Genomic DNA, 15,433 nt, shown 5'->3' on the forward strand with positions numbered 1-15,433 from the left:
ATTCTAAGACATTTCACTTTATTTAAAAGAAGCCAATATACAGGATATAAAGGGCATGATATTTACAACAGTACAGTAAACAGGTTGGTTTCTGGAAGGATCAGTAGTCTTTCAAAGAGTATAAACCCCCCCTTCCCCTTGGAGCTAGACCCAGGTGGCAGACAAAGAGCAAGAGTGGTGGCGTGGGACGCCGGGACAGTCACCCTGAATGGGGCTAAAAATCAGGTAGATGCTAAAATGTCCACAAAGGGGTCTTGGGGTTGGGGTGCCTTTGCCTCTTTTTTTCAAGACTTGGCAGAGGGAATGGTGAGGGATTTCCCCAAAAGAAACACAGCCCACATTGAGCCTGGGAATCTCCCACCCATGGAAAATTCTCTTCCAGAGAGACGTTGCCTTTGCCCGCACCCACCTGGCTGCCTAGGCTAGGAGAGTGCCCTTCTAGAACCAGAGCTTGGGGTATCCAGGTAGAGGATCCAGGTCTGAGGAAGCCCCCAGTACCCTAGTTCCTCACCCAGGGCCCTGGAGGAGCACAGCCGGGATGCTGCCCAGAGCCAGCTCTGGGCATCTCGTGGGCTTTGCCCCACTCAGCTGCCAGACAACCTGAGCCACTAGGGTCCAGGCCCCAGAGAAGCATTGTGGTCCCCGACCTCCAGCCCACAGCCACCTACTCTTGGGAAGAGAGTTGCTTCCCAACTCTCCCACAGCACAGGGGATTTGGCAATGGACCCCGGCAGACCAGAGCCTGAGTAACTGATCAGCACCCACCCCCTGAAGCAGAGTAGCCCCTTACCATGCCCTTTGCCCTCTTCCGCCCCCCTCAATTCTGCATTCCCCACCGCTCACCCACTCCCACAAGTGCCCTCCCTCTAAGACTTTCAAGGACCATGGAGCTGGGGGGCCAGGGAAACGGGGTGAAAGAGACTGTGCTCTGCAGATGAGGTGGGAGGGGAGATGAGGTGAGGGGTGCTGATTGTATTCAATCCAGCAGCAACATGCATTTGTCCACAGAAAAATGCTGGGCTACCACAACTGCCTACCGTAGATTTAAAAAAGCCTTTCCTTTCACAAAAATAGAGGAGTTTCTTGCTTTATAAATAGATTACACTGAGCTTAAGTTACACTTTATATTATCCCTTCCCCACACCCCGTCCCCCATCCCAAGCTAAAGGGTTTGATCGTCCACATCATCTGATCGCCACCCACAGAGACCTGAAGATGTGACATATTGCCACAAGAAAACAAAATGTGTCTACTTGCCAAAAATTATGTTCCCTGTTCAGTCACAAAAGTGTGTGTGCATGAGAGCAAATGTGTGTATGTGTGTGTAGTCCACAACCAGGGAGCCAAAAGGAAGCTGCTCTTCCTGCCCCTCCCCCAACCTCTCTTTTTATCAAACCCCCAAAATAGGAGAGTAAGAGAGTGCAGCACAGGGAGTCCATCTGAGGATTCTAAAATACCAGTGTCAATATGACACCGAGCTTAGAAGTAGAAAACCAAAACGAAGTATTTACAGCTTTACAAAGAATGGACCCGTCGGTCCCAGCTGGACCCGGTGCTGCCCCAGCAAGCATTGGGGTTTTTCTTGGCAAGCTGTGGGCTCGTGGTGAAGTGACAAGCAGGGCCCACTGGCAACGAACTCAAAAAAGAACTTGGTGAGGAGGGAGGCAGCCAGGCCAAGACCCAGGAGCCCACCGAGGAGGTGGGCAGGTCAGGCCCTTGGTGTCTCCCACCCACCAGGCCCAAACCCTTTCTCCCCGAGGGAGAGCAGAGATTGGAAACAAGCAGGAAGGGAATGTCTGTCTCTGCCTCCTGTCATTCCCAGACTCCCATGACAATTCGGAGAACCCTAGCCCCTCAAGACGAACATCCGATGTGTACAAGAGGGAAAGCAAGTTATACCACAGAACACCCATCGCCGTGGTCACCGTAGCTGCCCTCAGACGCCTTTCTGTCCTAACTCTAAAGATAGACCTGCACCCACCACCTTGAACAACCCGGACTGGCTCTCACTCTGCCCGCCTGCCTGCGACGCCTCCTCAGCCCTGGACACGGGAGGCCCATGTGGCGGCCATTTTCCAGCCCGCCCGGAAACGGAAAATCTTTTCAGCAGCTGAGGTCCAAGCCCAACTGGCTCTGATAACCTTTGGTTAAAATAAGAAAGACACTAAAACAACAACAATAATAATCAGGTACATCTGAACCCTGTAACCTCTAGAACAAGGGTCCGTGTGGAGGAGGGAAAGGGCTGTCTCCCCTCCCGAGCCACCGTCCCTCTGCGTACCTCCCCAGGGCCTGCTTGGTTGGTAAGAGATGCTGGGCAGGGAGGGAGGCCTCTCAGGAGGCTCCTCCAACAAAACAGAAAAACAAAAACAAGAACAACAAAAAAAAAAGGGAAAAACACAATAAAGGCCACCAAATTCTGATAAATAAAAATGACAGTCACTAGCACACTCTCTACACATACATATTATAGAATATTATGTACAATGGTTTTAAGACTACAAAACAGACAGGAGAAATGGACGAGAGAGAAGGCCCACACAGGTCGCTATGACCCTGAGGAGGACAGACCCGAAGCCAGAGCTCCCCATCTGCTCCACCGCAGCGAGCATGGTGCGGGGAGTTCTTGGCCTTGACCTCCAGGGGGAGCTCCTGGGCCACCCAAAACAGAAACCTGCACTCCCCCAAGTAGTGGTACAAAAAGAAAAGGAAGCCTGCGAGGCCTGCTCCGTGAAGACCCCACCAGGGCCCTTGCACTCAGGTCCCCCAAGTCTTGGGGAGATACTGGCTCAGATTAACTCCCCAAATGGTCAGTCGATCAAGTGAAACATGGAAAGAGGCTGACATGTCCATGGATGGGCCTTGCTTCAACGCCAGCTTCACCATCTCGAACCTTTCCTTTCTAATGCCTGCCAAACAGGGGTGTTGGGGGGACAGTGGAGATCCCAGACGGCAGTGGGCTGGGACTAACCCAGCTCCACTGTGGAAGGGGGTGGATGCCAGGCCTGGTGCCCTTCAGACTTTCTCATAGAGAAATTACAGATAAACCCCGAATTATTGGTGGGGAAGGGAGGGGAAACATCAAGTCAACAGGCAATAAAAGACTCCCCTCTCCCACCCCAGAGGTCCCAAGAAAGTCAGCAGTCAGGTGGGCCAAGGGCCTTGCAGGATCCAGGCCTGACGGAAGCCCCTCCTGAGTCAGTACCCGCCCTCGGAGCTGCTACGAGACAGATCGTTCCAGCTCCGGCCTCCCTCCCAGCTCCAAAGCAGGAGTCTGGGACCAGGCCTACCTTCTACAATGATATAAGGCAAGCTGCTTTTTTTGTTGGTTTTGTTTTTTGCATAGTAGTTTAAACACAGTGAGGCTCCACCTTCCCCCACAGTGCCTTGTCCCTCTGCTTTGCCACTAGATCCAAAAAGAAATAAAAATTTGTCTTCCCTCCCTCCTTTCATCTTTCCTTTCTTTCCGTAAGTGGAAAACCTTAAGAAGTCTCCACCCTGGCCTGGAAAAGTCACAGAGTCCAAGGGCTCCTTCCTGGGGGGCATGGACCCCCTCACGGCCAACTCCAGCAGTCAGAGGGCCTGCAGAGGAGGGAGGGCACAGCTCATGGCCAATTGGAGGAGCAGGTGGGAGGGTAGAAAACCACAGTATACCACACCCAGGGCCCCGCCCTCACCTTAGAGTTTTATATAAAAACACCTGCTAGGAAGAATTCTTCGGAGCTCAAAGTGGCTCAGCTTAAGGGAAAAGGCACAGTTTACACTGCATCATCCGGACAGAAGTCTGCATTTGTAATGTGGAGAACAATAGAAATTGACAGCACCATTCCTTGGTGGGTGGGTGGATGGAGAAGGGGCACTGGTGGGTGGTAGGACGGAAGGAAGGAAGGAAGGAAGGAAGCAGCAGTCCCTTGGGGCCTCCAGAGAAGGGAGGACATAGGAAGTCTGTGTGGTGAGGCCTGAGCCCCACTCCAAGGAGCCTTCCTGGCCCCAGGGGGAGAGAGGGCAGAGGCCCCATCACCAAGCCCGCTGGGCACAGAGGCCTCAGTCATCAGCTGACCATGGGCTCCACATCCGCCTCCCGCTCAAACTCGTCCTGGATCTCATCTGTACTTCCTGAGTCGCTGCTGGCCACGGAGCTGGGGGACGGTGAATTCCTGGAAGGCAGAGGAAATAGGGGATGGTCAGAGGACAGCCTGGGAACCCCTGAAGGGAATCAAAACGCAGGAAAGGCTGGGCAGCCACTCCTGTAAAATCAAACCTCAGAGAAGGATTCTGCCCTGAGACCTTGTCCTTGTCCCGTTCTCTTTAGAATCGTCTAGCTCAGGAGTTGAATGTGGCTCTCGAAAGCTGAAAGCCTCCTGGGAGCAGGGACCATGGATCAAGGTTGGTTCTTGCCCTTAGTCACCTATCACAGGGCACATGGTAGGTGCTCAGTAAACTCCAGTCAGCTCAGCACTCAGAGGGAGGCTATACTGCCCAGTGGTTAACAACAATGGGTTTGAATTCTGGCTCCACGACAGATGAGCTGAGGGCCTTGGGCGAACCATTTGCTCTGCCTAAGCCTCCACTCCTCCACCTGAACAATGGAGACAACACTGGGTTTTGGCGGGGGGGCGGGGGGGGGGCCTGAAGACCTGACACGCTAAGGCCCCTCCCACAGAGCTCCCCCAAGGGTCTCTCTTTGACACTCTGAATCACAGCCTGCAGGAATGTAATCAAGTACATTTGTGCTTTGTGCCACCGTTGTACGTGTGATATCTCATTTTATTAGTAGTATGCCAGTCTCCCGAACAGCCTGCATTTCTTGTCTTTGTTTTGGTGCCCCTTAGCAAACACGAGGGGCCTGGTGCGTGTCAGTCTCCCGGGGGCAGAGCCAAACGGCCCTGAGTTCAGAGGGAAATTGCCATCAACCCCACAGTGGTGGAGAGGAGTGTCCCGCCACCTCCTGTATCCCCCAATTCCTCAGAAAGTGGGTCAGAAGCTCCACGAGGGGGCTATGACTATTCTGGTCAGCACTGTGTTCCCATGGCCGTGCACACAGCAGGTCTTTGGGAGGTCAGTGGGGGCAGTAAGATTAGACAGGTAGATCATCTGGTCCATAGTAAGTGGTTAATATTCGCTGGATGGATGGAGGGAGGGACGGATGGATGGATCAGGTTGTAAGCTCTAGCCCCACATATTACCCCCAAGAACCCATCCGCTGAATCCCTAGGGAGAGCAGGGCCAGGCACCTGTCTGCGGAGCCTTTGATGAGCCGGCGGCAGGTCTCCATCTGCACGTCCAGGCCACGCTTCATGCTGCACATCTCCATGTACTCATGCAAGTGTCGGTTCATGTCGCTCTTGGCTGTGGCCAGCTCCAGCTGAGAGAAACCAACAAGGTCAAGGGGGAGGCCAAGTCACCCTGACAGCAGAACCCTCAGCAACCTCACACCCCAAATCCTCAGCGGGGGCAACATCACAGTCACCCCACGCCCTCAGGCCCTGCCTCGCACATATCAACCTCCCTCTGCTCTCTGCATCCTGGTCCATAGCCTCTGGCACATGCGTCTGTGCACAAGGGAATGTTGTTTAGCAACCACAGAGGCAGCTTGATAAACCCTGATAAGCCCCTTCCAATCCTGCCAACTCCACCCTGCCTGGCACCCCTGCACTCCTTTATATGCACTTAGTTAGAAACCCTCAGTCTCTCGCTTCTGATGCTCCTCTACCAAATGATTCGCCCTCCAGAGAAGAAGCAGGGCTTTTCTTTCCTTAGCTGGACAACAATAGCTCTCACTGGGGGACACAGTTACGTGCATAGGCTCTGGAACTCAGAGAACTGGGCTTGAAGGCTGCCCCTGGCGGTGAGGCCTTGGACAAGTCACTTGATCTCTTTTTGCCTCATCTCCTCCTTTGTAAACGGGCACACATCACCTGCACAGGGGAGGCTCCTGGGGCCCGCAGGGACACACACAGGGCTGAGAATGCACGCACATGAGCTTACCTATAAAGGGCCTACTCAGTGCCAAGCATCACCTGGATGCCACTCTCATTATTCTAGGATCATCACCTTAGGGGGATGCCTTCAAACTCTCTAGGGCAGACAGATTATCACTCCATTTTATAAGTTAGGAGAAACTGAGGTTATAAATGGGGTCTGGCTGGCCATGCTCCAGGCTCCCTGTCCTGTATGGGGCCCACTCCAGCAGCCCCCGCCCACAAGGGCATGTCACCCCAGGGGTCTCAACCACGGTGCCTCAGCGGAGCTGTGCGTGGGCTCCCTCACCTCGATCTGGCCTATGGTTTCCTGGTATTCCTTGTCCCTTGTCTTAAAGAAGGATTCGGTCTCGTGAATCAAGTTGCCCAAGTTCTCCTCTTGCTGGAAACAGAACAAAAGAGACCGTTTAGCTGGGTGGTGGGGGTGGCAGGAAGGAACACAGATGAGGTGTCACTGCAAGGAGGTGCCCCACACGCTGCTAGCCCAGAACAGCCCCACTTCCCCGGCCTTGGGGGGCAGCCCCGCTCACCTCGCCCTGCAGGTCGATGGACGGGTTGCAGTTGGTGAAATCCTCCCAGAGCAGCAGCGTGTCTTCATTCTCTTCCCATGTCAGGCTGTCGCAGTCGTCGTCGAAATCAAAGGTCTCCCGCCTGCAGGGGTGACAGCAGAGCCCATGATTGGACGGGAGCCAGGCGCAGGGAGAGGGGACATTCACCTTGCCCGTGCGGTTACCTCTTAAAATGCAAAATGTCTCTACGTCCTCTTTGTGCCACTGAAAACATCTTTACTTTTTTCCAAGATGCCAGGTTTTCATGAATGGAGACTAGAGATTTTCCTCTCAAGAGCCTGCTTGCAACTGTTTGCCATTCACCAGCTCATTTCTTGAGCCCCAGTTTTGTCCGAGTATATTGTTATTCCCATTTTACAGAGGAAATTGCAGCTCAGAAAGAATAACTCACTTGTCCAAAGCCACACTGCTAGCCCGGAACAGAGACTGGGGCCAAAAGTCAGTTCTCCCTGCTCCCTGCAGTTTTCGCCTCCCCGTCAAAACACCACCCAGCACCCATTATGTGCTGGGCGGGGGACTGGCGGCTAAGGCGGCTAAGCGTATATTGAAATGCAATTCACCCAGTCCTCACAACCACCCCACGAGGTGAGCGTGTGATGATTTCCATTTTGCAGGTGAGGAAACCGAGGCTCAGATTCGGTGGCTGCTCTGCCGATGCAGGCTGAAGTCAGACTTGATTTCAAAGCCTGAATCTGGATTCCTGGGCTCCCCTGCTCACCAGAAGCGGAAGTAGGTCACTAATCATACCACTCTGCCTGGGCCTGAGGGGTCTCCAGAGAAGCACTGGGTACCCCAACTGAAAAGGAACTTAAAAACCTTCAGCCCAACCGACTCATCATTTGGTTGAGAAGGCTGATACCCACAGGGTTAACTCACTTGAAGGTGAAGTAGCCACAGAGGACTCGAGGTAGGACGAGAGTCTCCAGGTGCCACCCTGGGGGCTCCCCCCAGAGCCCACATCCCCTTCCTCAACTCCTTCCTGGATCCTGGGGCAAAGCTTCCAGACCTGGGACAGTCCAATAGGCTGTGGTCACCAGGCAGTGCCCAAGGAGAAAGAATTCCTAGTCGAAAGGTGCACCCCCTGGAGCCAGGGTCCCCAGCAAAAAAGCAATTCCTGTGGAGGCCCCTAGATGGTTTGGGAAGTCCAGGGGCCAGAGCTGGGGGCAGCAGAGGGGGGCCCTGCCTCCACCGGGCCCTTGTCACATACTCCACAGCTGACTTCACTTCCTCTCCAGCATCCGGAATCTGAGTTCCCCCACGGAGGAATGGGGAGCCAAAAAGGGCAGGAAGATGGACAAAAGGAGGGCTGAGAAGAGGCTCCCCCACACCCCACTGATCTGGAAGGCGGGGCCGAGGAGGAGGGCTGGCAGCCTGGCAGAGAAAGTAGCAAATTCCTCCCCTTCTCCTTGGTCTGAAGCCCAAGCAACTGATTTTGATCAAAACAAAACAGCCTTGACACGGGGCATTATTCAAAGACTTCAGTGGAACTGGCCTGGGCGGCCTGGGCTTTGGGTCCCAGCCCACAGCGAGTGGAGATGTCAGGGGCGGGGTGGGCAGGACTGGCGGTGGGGTCAGCAGGAGCTGGGCTAGAGCTGCAGGGAGGGGGTGATCAGACCGTTTTGTTTTTTTTTTTTTTAAACTCAGGCAGCTTTACAACCTGATGAACCCAACTGGCTACTGAGCCCAGCTCAGGCCTCTCAGCGCTCATCGCCCTTCCCTATAGCACCTGGAAGCTTTTGAGCACGGATCACTGCCAGCGGAGCCCCCCACACTGACGCTCAGCTCACCCCATTCCTGGGCAGTTCTGGCTCCCTGGTGACTTTTTGGAAATGGGGACAGCGATTTCTTCAGAGAAACCCTTCAATCCCACCAAACCCACTCTAGGTCTCTGGGTCTACAACCTGCCTGAGACTGAGGATGCCCAAAGCAGTGCTCGGGACACCTGGAGCCAAAACAGGCCTTCTCTTCCAAAGCCCCACTCAGCAGCAAAGACATGCTCACAGGAGACTGGGGGTGGTGGGGAAGGGGGAGATCAAAGGATGAATCAAGAATCCAGGAGTCTCCTTGTGACCCTCAAATAGAAAACTCCCCAAATAACAGCCCCATCTCAGTCCTGTTCCAAGGGATGGAATGGAGGGGAATGCTTGGCAAACCCAACCCCTTCCGGCTCAGATTCCTCTCTTCCTTACAAGTCGCCTGGCTCAGCTGAAAGGGACCACGAGGCCAGGGAGCAGGCGCGGAGAGGGCAGAGTGGGGCCATCTCTCAGGCCAGGCAAAGTAGCCCTGGGGGGATGTTAAGCTTCTAGCATGCCATCCCCAGACCTGGCACCGGCAGTGTGCACACAGCTGGACTCGTGAGCTGGCACAAGCCAGCTCCGGCTTATCACAGAGCATATCCGATCCGGACAGCCTGGGCCGGCCTGAATCCCAGATCCAGCACGTATTAGCCCTGGAAGCGGGCCAAGTCACTTCCCCTCTGAGTCTCAGATTCCTCATCTACAAAGGGAGTGATAACATGACCTCCTGGCTGACCGTCTGGAGTCAGTGAAGGCCCGACTGTAAGCGCCCTGCAGACGGAGGGTGCGGAGCCAATGGCCTGAGGCCAGCGTGGCTGCCGGGTCTGTGGATCCGCTCAGCTGTCCCAGAGAAAGGAAAACCAGTGCGACTGGATCCACAGCTTGATCAAGGACTCCCCTGGCTCCCGAATATGCCCACCATTGCCATTTCTGAAAATGCAAAACTTCCCAAACTACAAATGTCAGCCAAAATCCCCTGCGAGCCACTGCCAGCCAGGCCGCGGTTGGCCCGCCCTTCCCTAGCAATCTGGGGAAACCACATGGCGCCCCCAGGCTGGGGTGGTGGAAGACTTACAGCTGGTTAAACATGCGCTTCATCTCATCCGTGATGTTCATGGAGCCGACCTCGTCATCTGGGAACCGGGTCACCTCTCCGTCCTGCTCAGAGTTGTCATCGTCGGAGGCCACCTTCTTCTCTTTCTTTTTGGGGACCACCTGACCCGGAAGGAAGAGATCAAGGTCACTGGGAGGCTCTGCTGGGGTGGGGGGCAGGGTGGGGGGGAAGGGAAACTGCATCCCCCGGATGGGTGGAGGGTGGCTAGCTAGCCACTGCCGGCCAGGGTGCACGGGCCCTCTAAGAAGCTGGCACGTTAGCAGGAAGCGTGAGGTGGAGACATGCAGGACGGAGGACACAGACAGCACAGACCCTCCCCTGATGGGGCTGACTCAGCTCCCTCCTTCACCAGAGAAGCAGCCCCAATACGGGGGGAGAGAAGAGGGCCAGATGGGTGCAGTCACCTGGGTGCCTCAGAACCAGCCAGAGAAACGGACAAACCCAGCTGCCCCCCTGCTCACGGGCCAAGGCAGCAGGCGGGTGGCTCACGGTTCACCACGCTCCCGCCACTCCAAGCAGACAGGACACGAGCAAACCAAAGCGCCAGCAGGTGGAGATGGTGGCCCTGCCTCCCAGCAGAGGCCGTGAAAAGGCACAGGGGTGGACCGAAGGCCGGGAAGGAGCCCAGCTCTCCCTTCTGCGTCCAAAGTCACACACGGAAAGCAACGACACACCATAGTCACCCGGTTCCAGCAAAAGCCACACCAGACCCCAGACTCAGACAATGACACACGCCCTGCACTGGGCTGGATGAACCCCCGGCTGCCCCTGGCCGCCACGGCCCTTCTCTCGGACACACGCTTGCTTGTCAGGGGCAGTGGCCCGGGGTTGGGAGGCGTATTGGAGACTTCGGTAGGAATGAAAATCAGTCAGAGGCCAACAGCTCCTCTTTGCAATTCTGAGGCTCATCTGCCCAGATTCAGGCCGCTCACCCAGGGCTCCTGCAGCCTGATGGTCCCGGATTCCACCGCCACCCGCAATGAGAGGTCTGATCAGCCACAGGAGGATCAGAGTCTGACGGTGGAGTCAGACGCACCTGAGTCTAGAGTCCCTGGCTCTGTGTTTTCTTGGGGAGATCAGAGGGTTGGGGGAGCACTGCTTCTGGGGAAAGGCGTGTGAGGGAAGTAGGGGCTGGCCAGGCAGGGGTCAGGCAGGGCAGGGCTGGGCCGCCCCGGGAGGCTGGCGGTGGCCGGTGAGCAGGGTGGCCCTAGTCACCTGGAAGATCTTGGACACGTCTTCCGAGTTCCGCTGCTGTGCGACATCGCACAGCTTAGCCGTGATATCGATTCGGCGGCAGATGTCCATGTCCACCTTCATGGCCTTTTCTTGGATCTTTGTGTCCAGGTCTGTCATGGGCTGCAGGGAGGACAGCAGGGGGTTACGTGAGCAAGGGACGGAGCAAGCATGGGTGGGGTGAGGGGTGGAGCCGTCCCAGGCTCCTACTGGGCAGAGGCGGGAGACCCCTAGTGTTGGATGGGAGAACCCCAGAGTTCACGGGGGCCTTGAGCTTCTCCTAGGGTTGAAGAGTTGGGCCAGTGCTGCTCAGGTGGGGGGCAGGGGGTGGGGTCGTGGTAGCTGACAACTTTGGGGCCGAGTGGATGACGTGAGGCCGTGTCTGTGGCTCTCCCTAAGGCTGGAAGGCATCCTCTCAGCAGACACAGTGTTGGTGTTTATTTTGTTAGAGCAAAGAAAAAAGAAAAACAATTCCCACTGTTGAAAGATACCCCCTTCTTTCCCACCTCACGACCCCACATAGATGCCTGCTTGCCAAGGCGGTGCTCAGTGTGGGATTCTACCCACGCTGACAGTGGGGGCTTGCCCAGGTCATGGGGGCCCCCCTGGATCCCAGCCTCACACCTCTCAGAACCAGAAGCCACACCAGGCTCCTCCTCTTTCTGGCAGGCTCCTGCACACACTGCCTGCTGCTAGGAGGTGGCAGGAAACCGGTGTTCCCAGCAGGAGCGAGGTCTCTGTTGCTGACAGCTCTCCCCCACCCCAGCTACCCAGAGTGGCTCTGATCATCGAAAGGACGCACACACTGGCCTTCCCCTGTTTACAAAGCAACCCCACTGGAGGCCGCTGGCCTGGGAGCCTCGCAGGGTCTCCCTCAACCTGCCTTCCAGCCCCCGAGGTGCCCCGACCCTGGAGGCCCACGGCCACCACCAGCCCTCATCTTAGCGAGCCAGGAAGGAGTCGGAGCAAACACACACAGACCATCGGGAGAGCCTGGCCAGGGCAGGATGGGTTAAGCGGCAGATTAATGCATCTCTGCTCAGACCAAGGGAAGCGGAAGTGGGGCGGGGGCGAGACGGCGCCTGGTCTCCGATGCATCGGTCATCCTCATGGTCAAATGCAGCCAGCCAGGACTCTAACTAGAAGCCAGCTCCGGAGCCTCGGAGTGAATGAAGCGCTTTGCATGATGGGTGTGGGGGAGCATCGTGACGCATGGCGCGGAGGTCTATGGCACTTACATCACTCATGAGCCCCTTAAACACCACCAGCTCCGCCTTGAGCCTCTCGATCTTCTCATTCATCTCCTCCTGGATGGCTTCAGCCTCCTGTGCTGCCTGCGGCACAGAGATGGGGGCAAGGTTGAGGGGGGCCGGGCATCCTGTGGGGTAGCATCGCACCCTGTGTGAATGTCCAGCCAGGTGAAGGGGTGCTAAGGACCTCGCTCAGCTTAAAACACTTGTCAAGGGATGATTTATTGCATGGAAAAATCCATGGCAGATATTAAGAGAGAAAGAGCAGGTTAATGTAACAAGTGATCGCAACAGGTTAGAGCACCAGGTCTATTCTTTTGAAACTGCCGATCATGGACCATCTCATCTCACGTGTGGCGACTTAACTGAACACACACACCTACAGGTATGTGTGTGTCTGCACGTCAAAGACTACCAACAAGGGAGGGCAGGACTGGAGGGAACTTTTACTTTCTTCTCTGTGCTTCTCTGAAGTTTCCAAATATTTTTGTGAACTAAAAAGTACTGTTGTTATCAAAGAAAGGGGGAACGTCATCCTTTTCCTCCTACATTCTGACATTACGTATTCTGCCTCTGACTTTCTTAAAAAGAGAAATACTTTAAATATCAGAAAGCAATTTTTTTAAGGTTTGAAAAAGAATTTCCCACACCTTCTCAGGAAGCTGTTGTTCTTGCGCCCACTTAACTGAGAAGAAAACAGAGGCCCAAAAGGTGAAGTTTGCTGCCCAGAGTCCATGGCATGCAGGTGACAGAAGGGTCCAGAACAGAGAGTCCAGAGCCAGAGTAGCAAGGGAATGTCCCCACACCAGCCATGGAGCGCCCACTGGGCTGGGAGCCCACCTGGTCACATGCCCACCTCTCCAGGCCCCCAAGTCTGTTACAAGTCAGTTTCCTCAAGCTGGGGCCAGAGGACCTTAGACACTCTGCAGTGCAAGTCTCAGGTGGGGAGCAAGAGGCTGTGGGGGGCACTAGCCCGGGACCCCCAGTAAGCATGGGGCTTGGAACCCTTCCTGCTCTGAAGCACAGGGAGGGACACTGAGTGGGGGCTGTGCTGGCGACTGCCCCAGCTTTGCCCTGTGAACACTGTGCCCTCAGACACCTGCATCTGCTGCAAGTCCCTCCTGGTGGCACCGCTGGGGCTCTTACCTCCTGGAGTGTGTCCACCATGGTCTGCAGGTTCAGGCGCTTGGCGAGCTCCTCCTCCCACCTGCAAAAGCCAAGAGGGACAGGTGGTCAGATGGGAGCTTATCCATGTCACTCCAGCCCTCAGACACAAGGCCAGCACCCACCCTGGCCCGTCCCAGGCTGGGAACCCACTGCTGCCTGGCCTCTAGGAGTTTCCAGTCTAGGGAGCTGATACAAAACCACCACACCGGTTGGCATTGACACAGCAAAACTTCATGCAAACCATAGAGTGTGGCTGCTCAGCTGTGGCTGCAGAACACCATGGAGGGGCTGGTCCCCGGGGCCAGGCTGCAGCCAGCTCCATGCTAAGACTCTGTATGGCAAGAAACATGCTTTTCCTGGGCTGATCACTGTGATCTTGTCCTGCAGCTACCCCCACCATCACAGATGTCTCCTACATGGCCGTCATCATCCTTGTCTTACGGAGCAGGAAACTGAGGCTCAGAGAGGCTAAACGTTTCACACAAAGACACACAGCTAGTGGGTAGGGTAGAGTTTCCAACCCAGGTCTGTTTTATTACATTACAAAAACAATGAATACAGCTCTTCTTATTTTTCATTTATTACATGCCAGGTCCTGTTCCAGGATCTTTACAGGTCACTGTCTCATTTGGGCACAGGTTGGACAGGAAAGGACAGGGGAAAGCCATGCCAGGGCCCCAGGGGTATCCCAGCACGGGCTGGGGGAAGGGTGGATGCTAACTCTTCAGTCACCACAACAATACCCGCTCACCGCAACTGAGCCTTCGACAGCCCACGTTACCCCAGATTACAAGTGAGGAAAGGAGGCACAGAGGCAGGTTCCCAAGGTCAGGCAGGCAGGACTCTGGCATTCATCACCCTGCCAGGCTCCCAACCGAGTTCCCCAGCTGGAGGAGGTGGGGGGGCCAGCTTGCTCCCCTTTCTCCATCCTGGGACACACAGCTTCTCTCCTTCCTCACCCCACTGCCACCTCCCTACATGGCCTCGGAGCTTGGAGGTCTGGAAGCCTTTTAGGATGCTGTCCCGCCCAGCTAAAAATAGGCCAGAGGGGAGAAATGGATGAAGAGTCCATTACATCACCGGCTTTTGGAAACAAGAGAAAACGGATACTGTTTGCACACAGAGGAAAATTCCTCCTCCCTCCCACACGAGACAGTCGGCCCTGGCCAAGGCTGCCGGAGCAAGCTCTCCCTCGCCCAGTTCCCATGTCTTCACCAGTCCCTGATGCCCGCGGCCAGAGCTAGAGCTGCTGTGGGCACAGGGACTCAGCGGGCAGGGGCTGGGGCTTCTGCCAGGGGTGACAGACACAGGAGAAGCTATGGAGGACAGCAAGAGAGCTGCAGTCTGAGCCAGGTGACATCTCACTTCATGCTACATCTAGGGAGACACAGGAGCTGGCCCAGGGCATGCCGGGAGTCTAGCCCTGGAGGGGACAGGACACCCTCACCTCCCAGCCGGCAGCATGAACCATGGAGAAAGGCCGAGCCCCGGAACACGAGTGCTGGGCTGAATCAGCTCTCCCGGCCATGCTGCTCGGCAAGGCCAGGGGACTCGATTCCCAAGCCACCGAGTGGAGCAGGGACGAGGAGGGCCAGGCATGGGCTGGCTCCTGCAGCGAGACTCACCGCTGGGTCTTGCAGCAAACAGCAGAAGCAGCGGAGAAGAGGAAGTGGGCAGTGAAGATGCAGGATGGGGAGCATGTCACCCCCCACACATCTCCCAGACAGGCTCCCGGGAATGGGGCTCAGCCCGCCCCCTCACCTTTCCTTTGAGCAACGTTCTCACGAGGAGAGTAGGAAGGAGGTCCACAGACCCATTACACAGATGGGGGAAGTGGGGTTCAGAGAGGGAGTGCAACTTGCTGGAACCAGCCCGCAGGGAACCCTGTCTTTGCAGCTCCAGCCTCCAAGCAGCCTGGATCCCAGGGGTTGGGCTCAGTGCTGCCTACACCGTGATCATCCGTGTCAATGTCACTTCCTAATGCTCTTGGGTAAAGAATTTCCCCCCAAACCCATCTGGGAGAAGAGGGAGCTGAGGCTCGGAGAGGGGAAGCAGCTTGCCTAGCTAGAAGCAGGGGTGGGACTCAAGTCTCGAACAGGGATGTGTGAGATCTCCCGGGGACCTTGTTCACACGCAGCTCGATTCAGCAGGCTGGGTGGGGTGGGCGCTGCATGTCTGATAAGCCCCCCTGCAGACCGCACTGAGGGCCCCACACCTCGCCAGTGTTCCTAAGCCGCACCCCAGCAGACGATCTTGCACAGTGATTTCATGGGCCTTTTATTTCCAGAGCCAGACGGCAGGCAGCCGGCACGCCTGCTCCCAG

The 15,433-nt window shown here is 56.0% G+C and overlaps 1 protein-coding gene across 1 annotated transcript in view; it reads right to left on the reverse strand.

Annotated features, from left to right (window-relative positions):
- Window positions 1-15,433, reverse strand: part of IFFO2 (intermediate filament family orphan 2) — a 42,828-nt gene continuing 27,395 nt past the window's right edge. The window contains 8 exon segments of the mRNA XM_037498390.2: window positions 1-4,157; window positions 5,235-5,365; window positions 6,271-6,363; window positions 6,512-6,632; window positions 9,422-9,561; window positions 10,676-10,816; window positions 11,932-12,027; window positions 13,090-13,150. Of these exon segments, the coding sequence (XP_037354287.1) occupies window positions 4,052-4,157; window positions 5,235-5,365; window positions 6,271-6,363; window positions 6,512-6,632; window positions 9,422-9,561; window positions 10,676-10,816; window positions 11,932-12,027; window positions 13,090-13,150 (889 nt within the window). The 3' untranslated portion in view covers window positions 1-4,051.

Source organism: Talpa occidentalis, unplaced genomic scaffold (assembly GCF_014898055.3).
Source record: "Talpa occidentalis isolate TD23 unplaced genomic scaffold, MPIMG_talOcc4v2.1 talOcc4.9, whole genome shotgun sequence".
Lineage (NCBI taxonomy): Eukaryota > Metazoa > Chordata > Mammalia > Eulipotyphla > Talpidae > Talpa > Talpa occidentalis.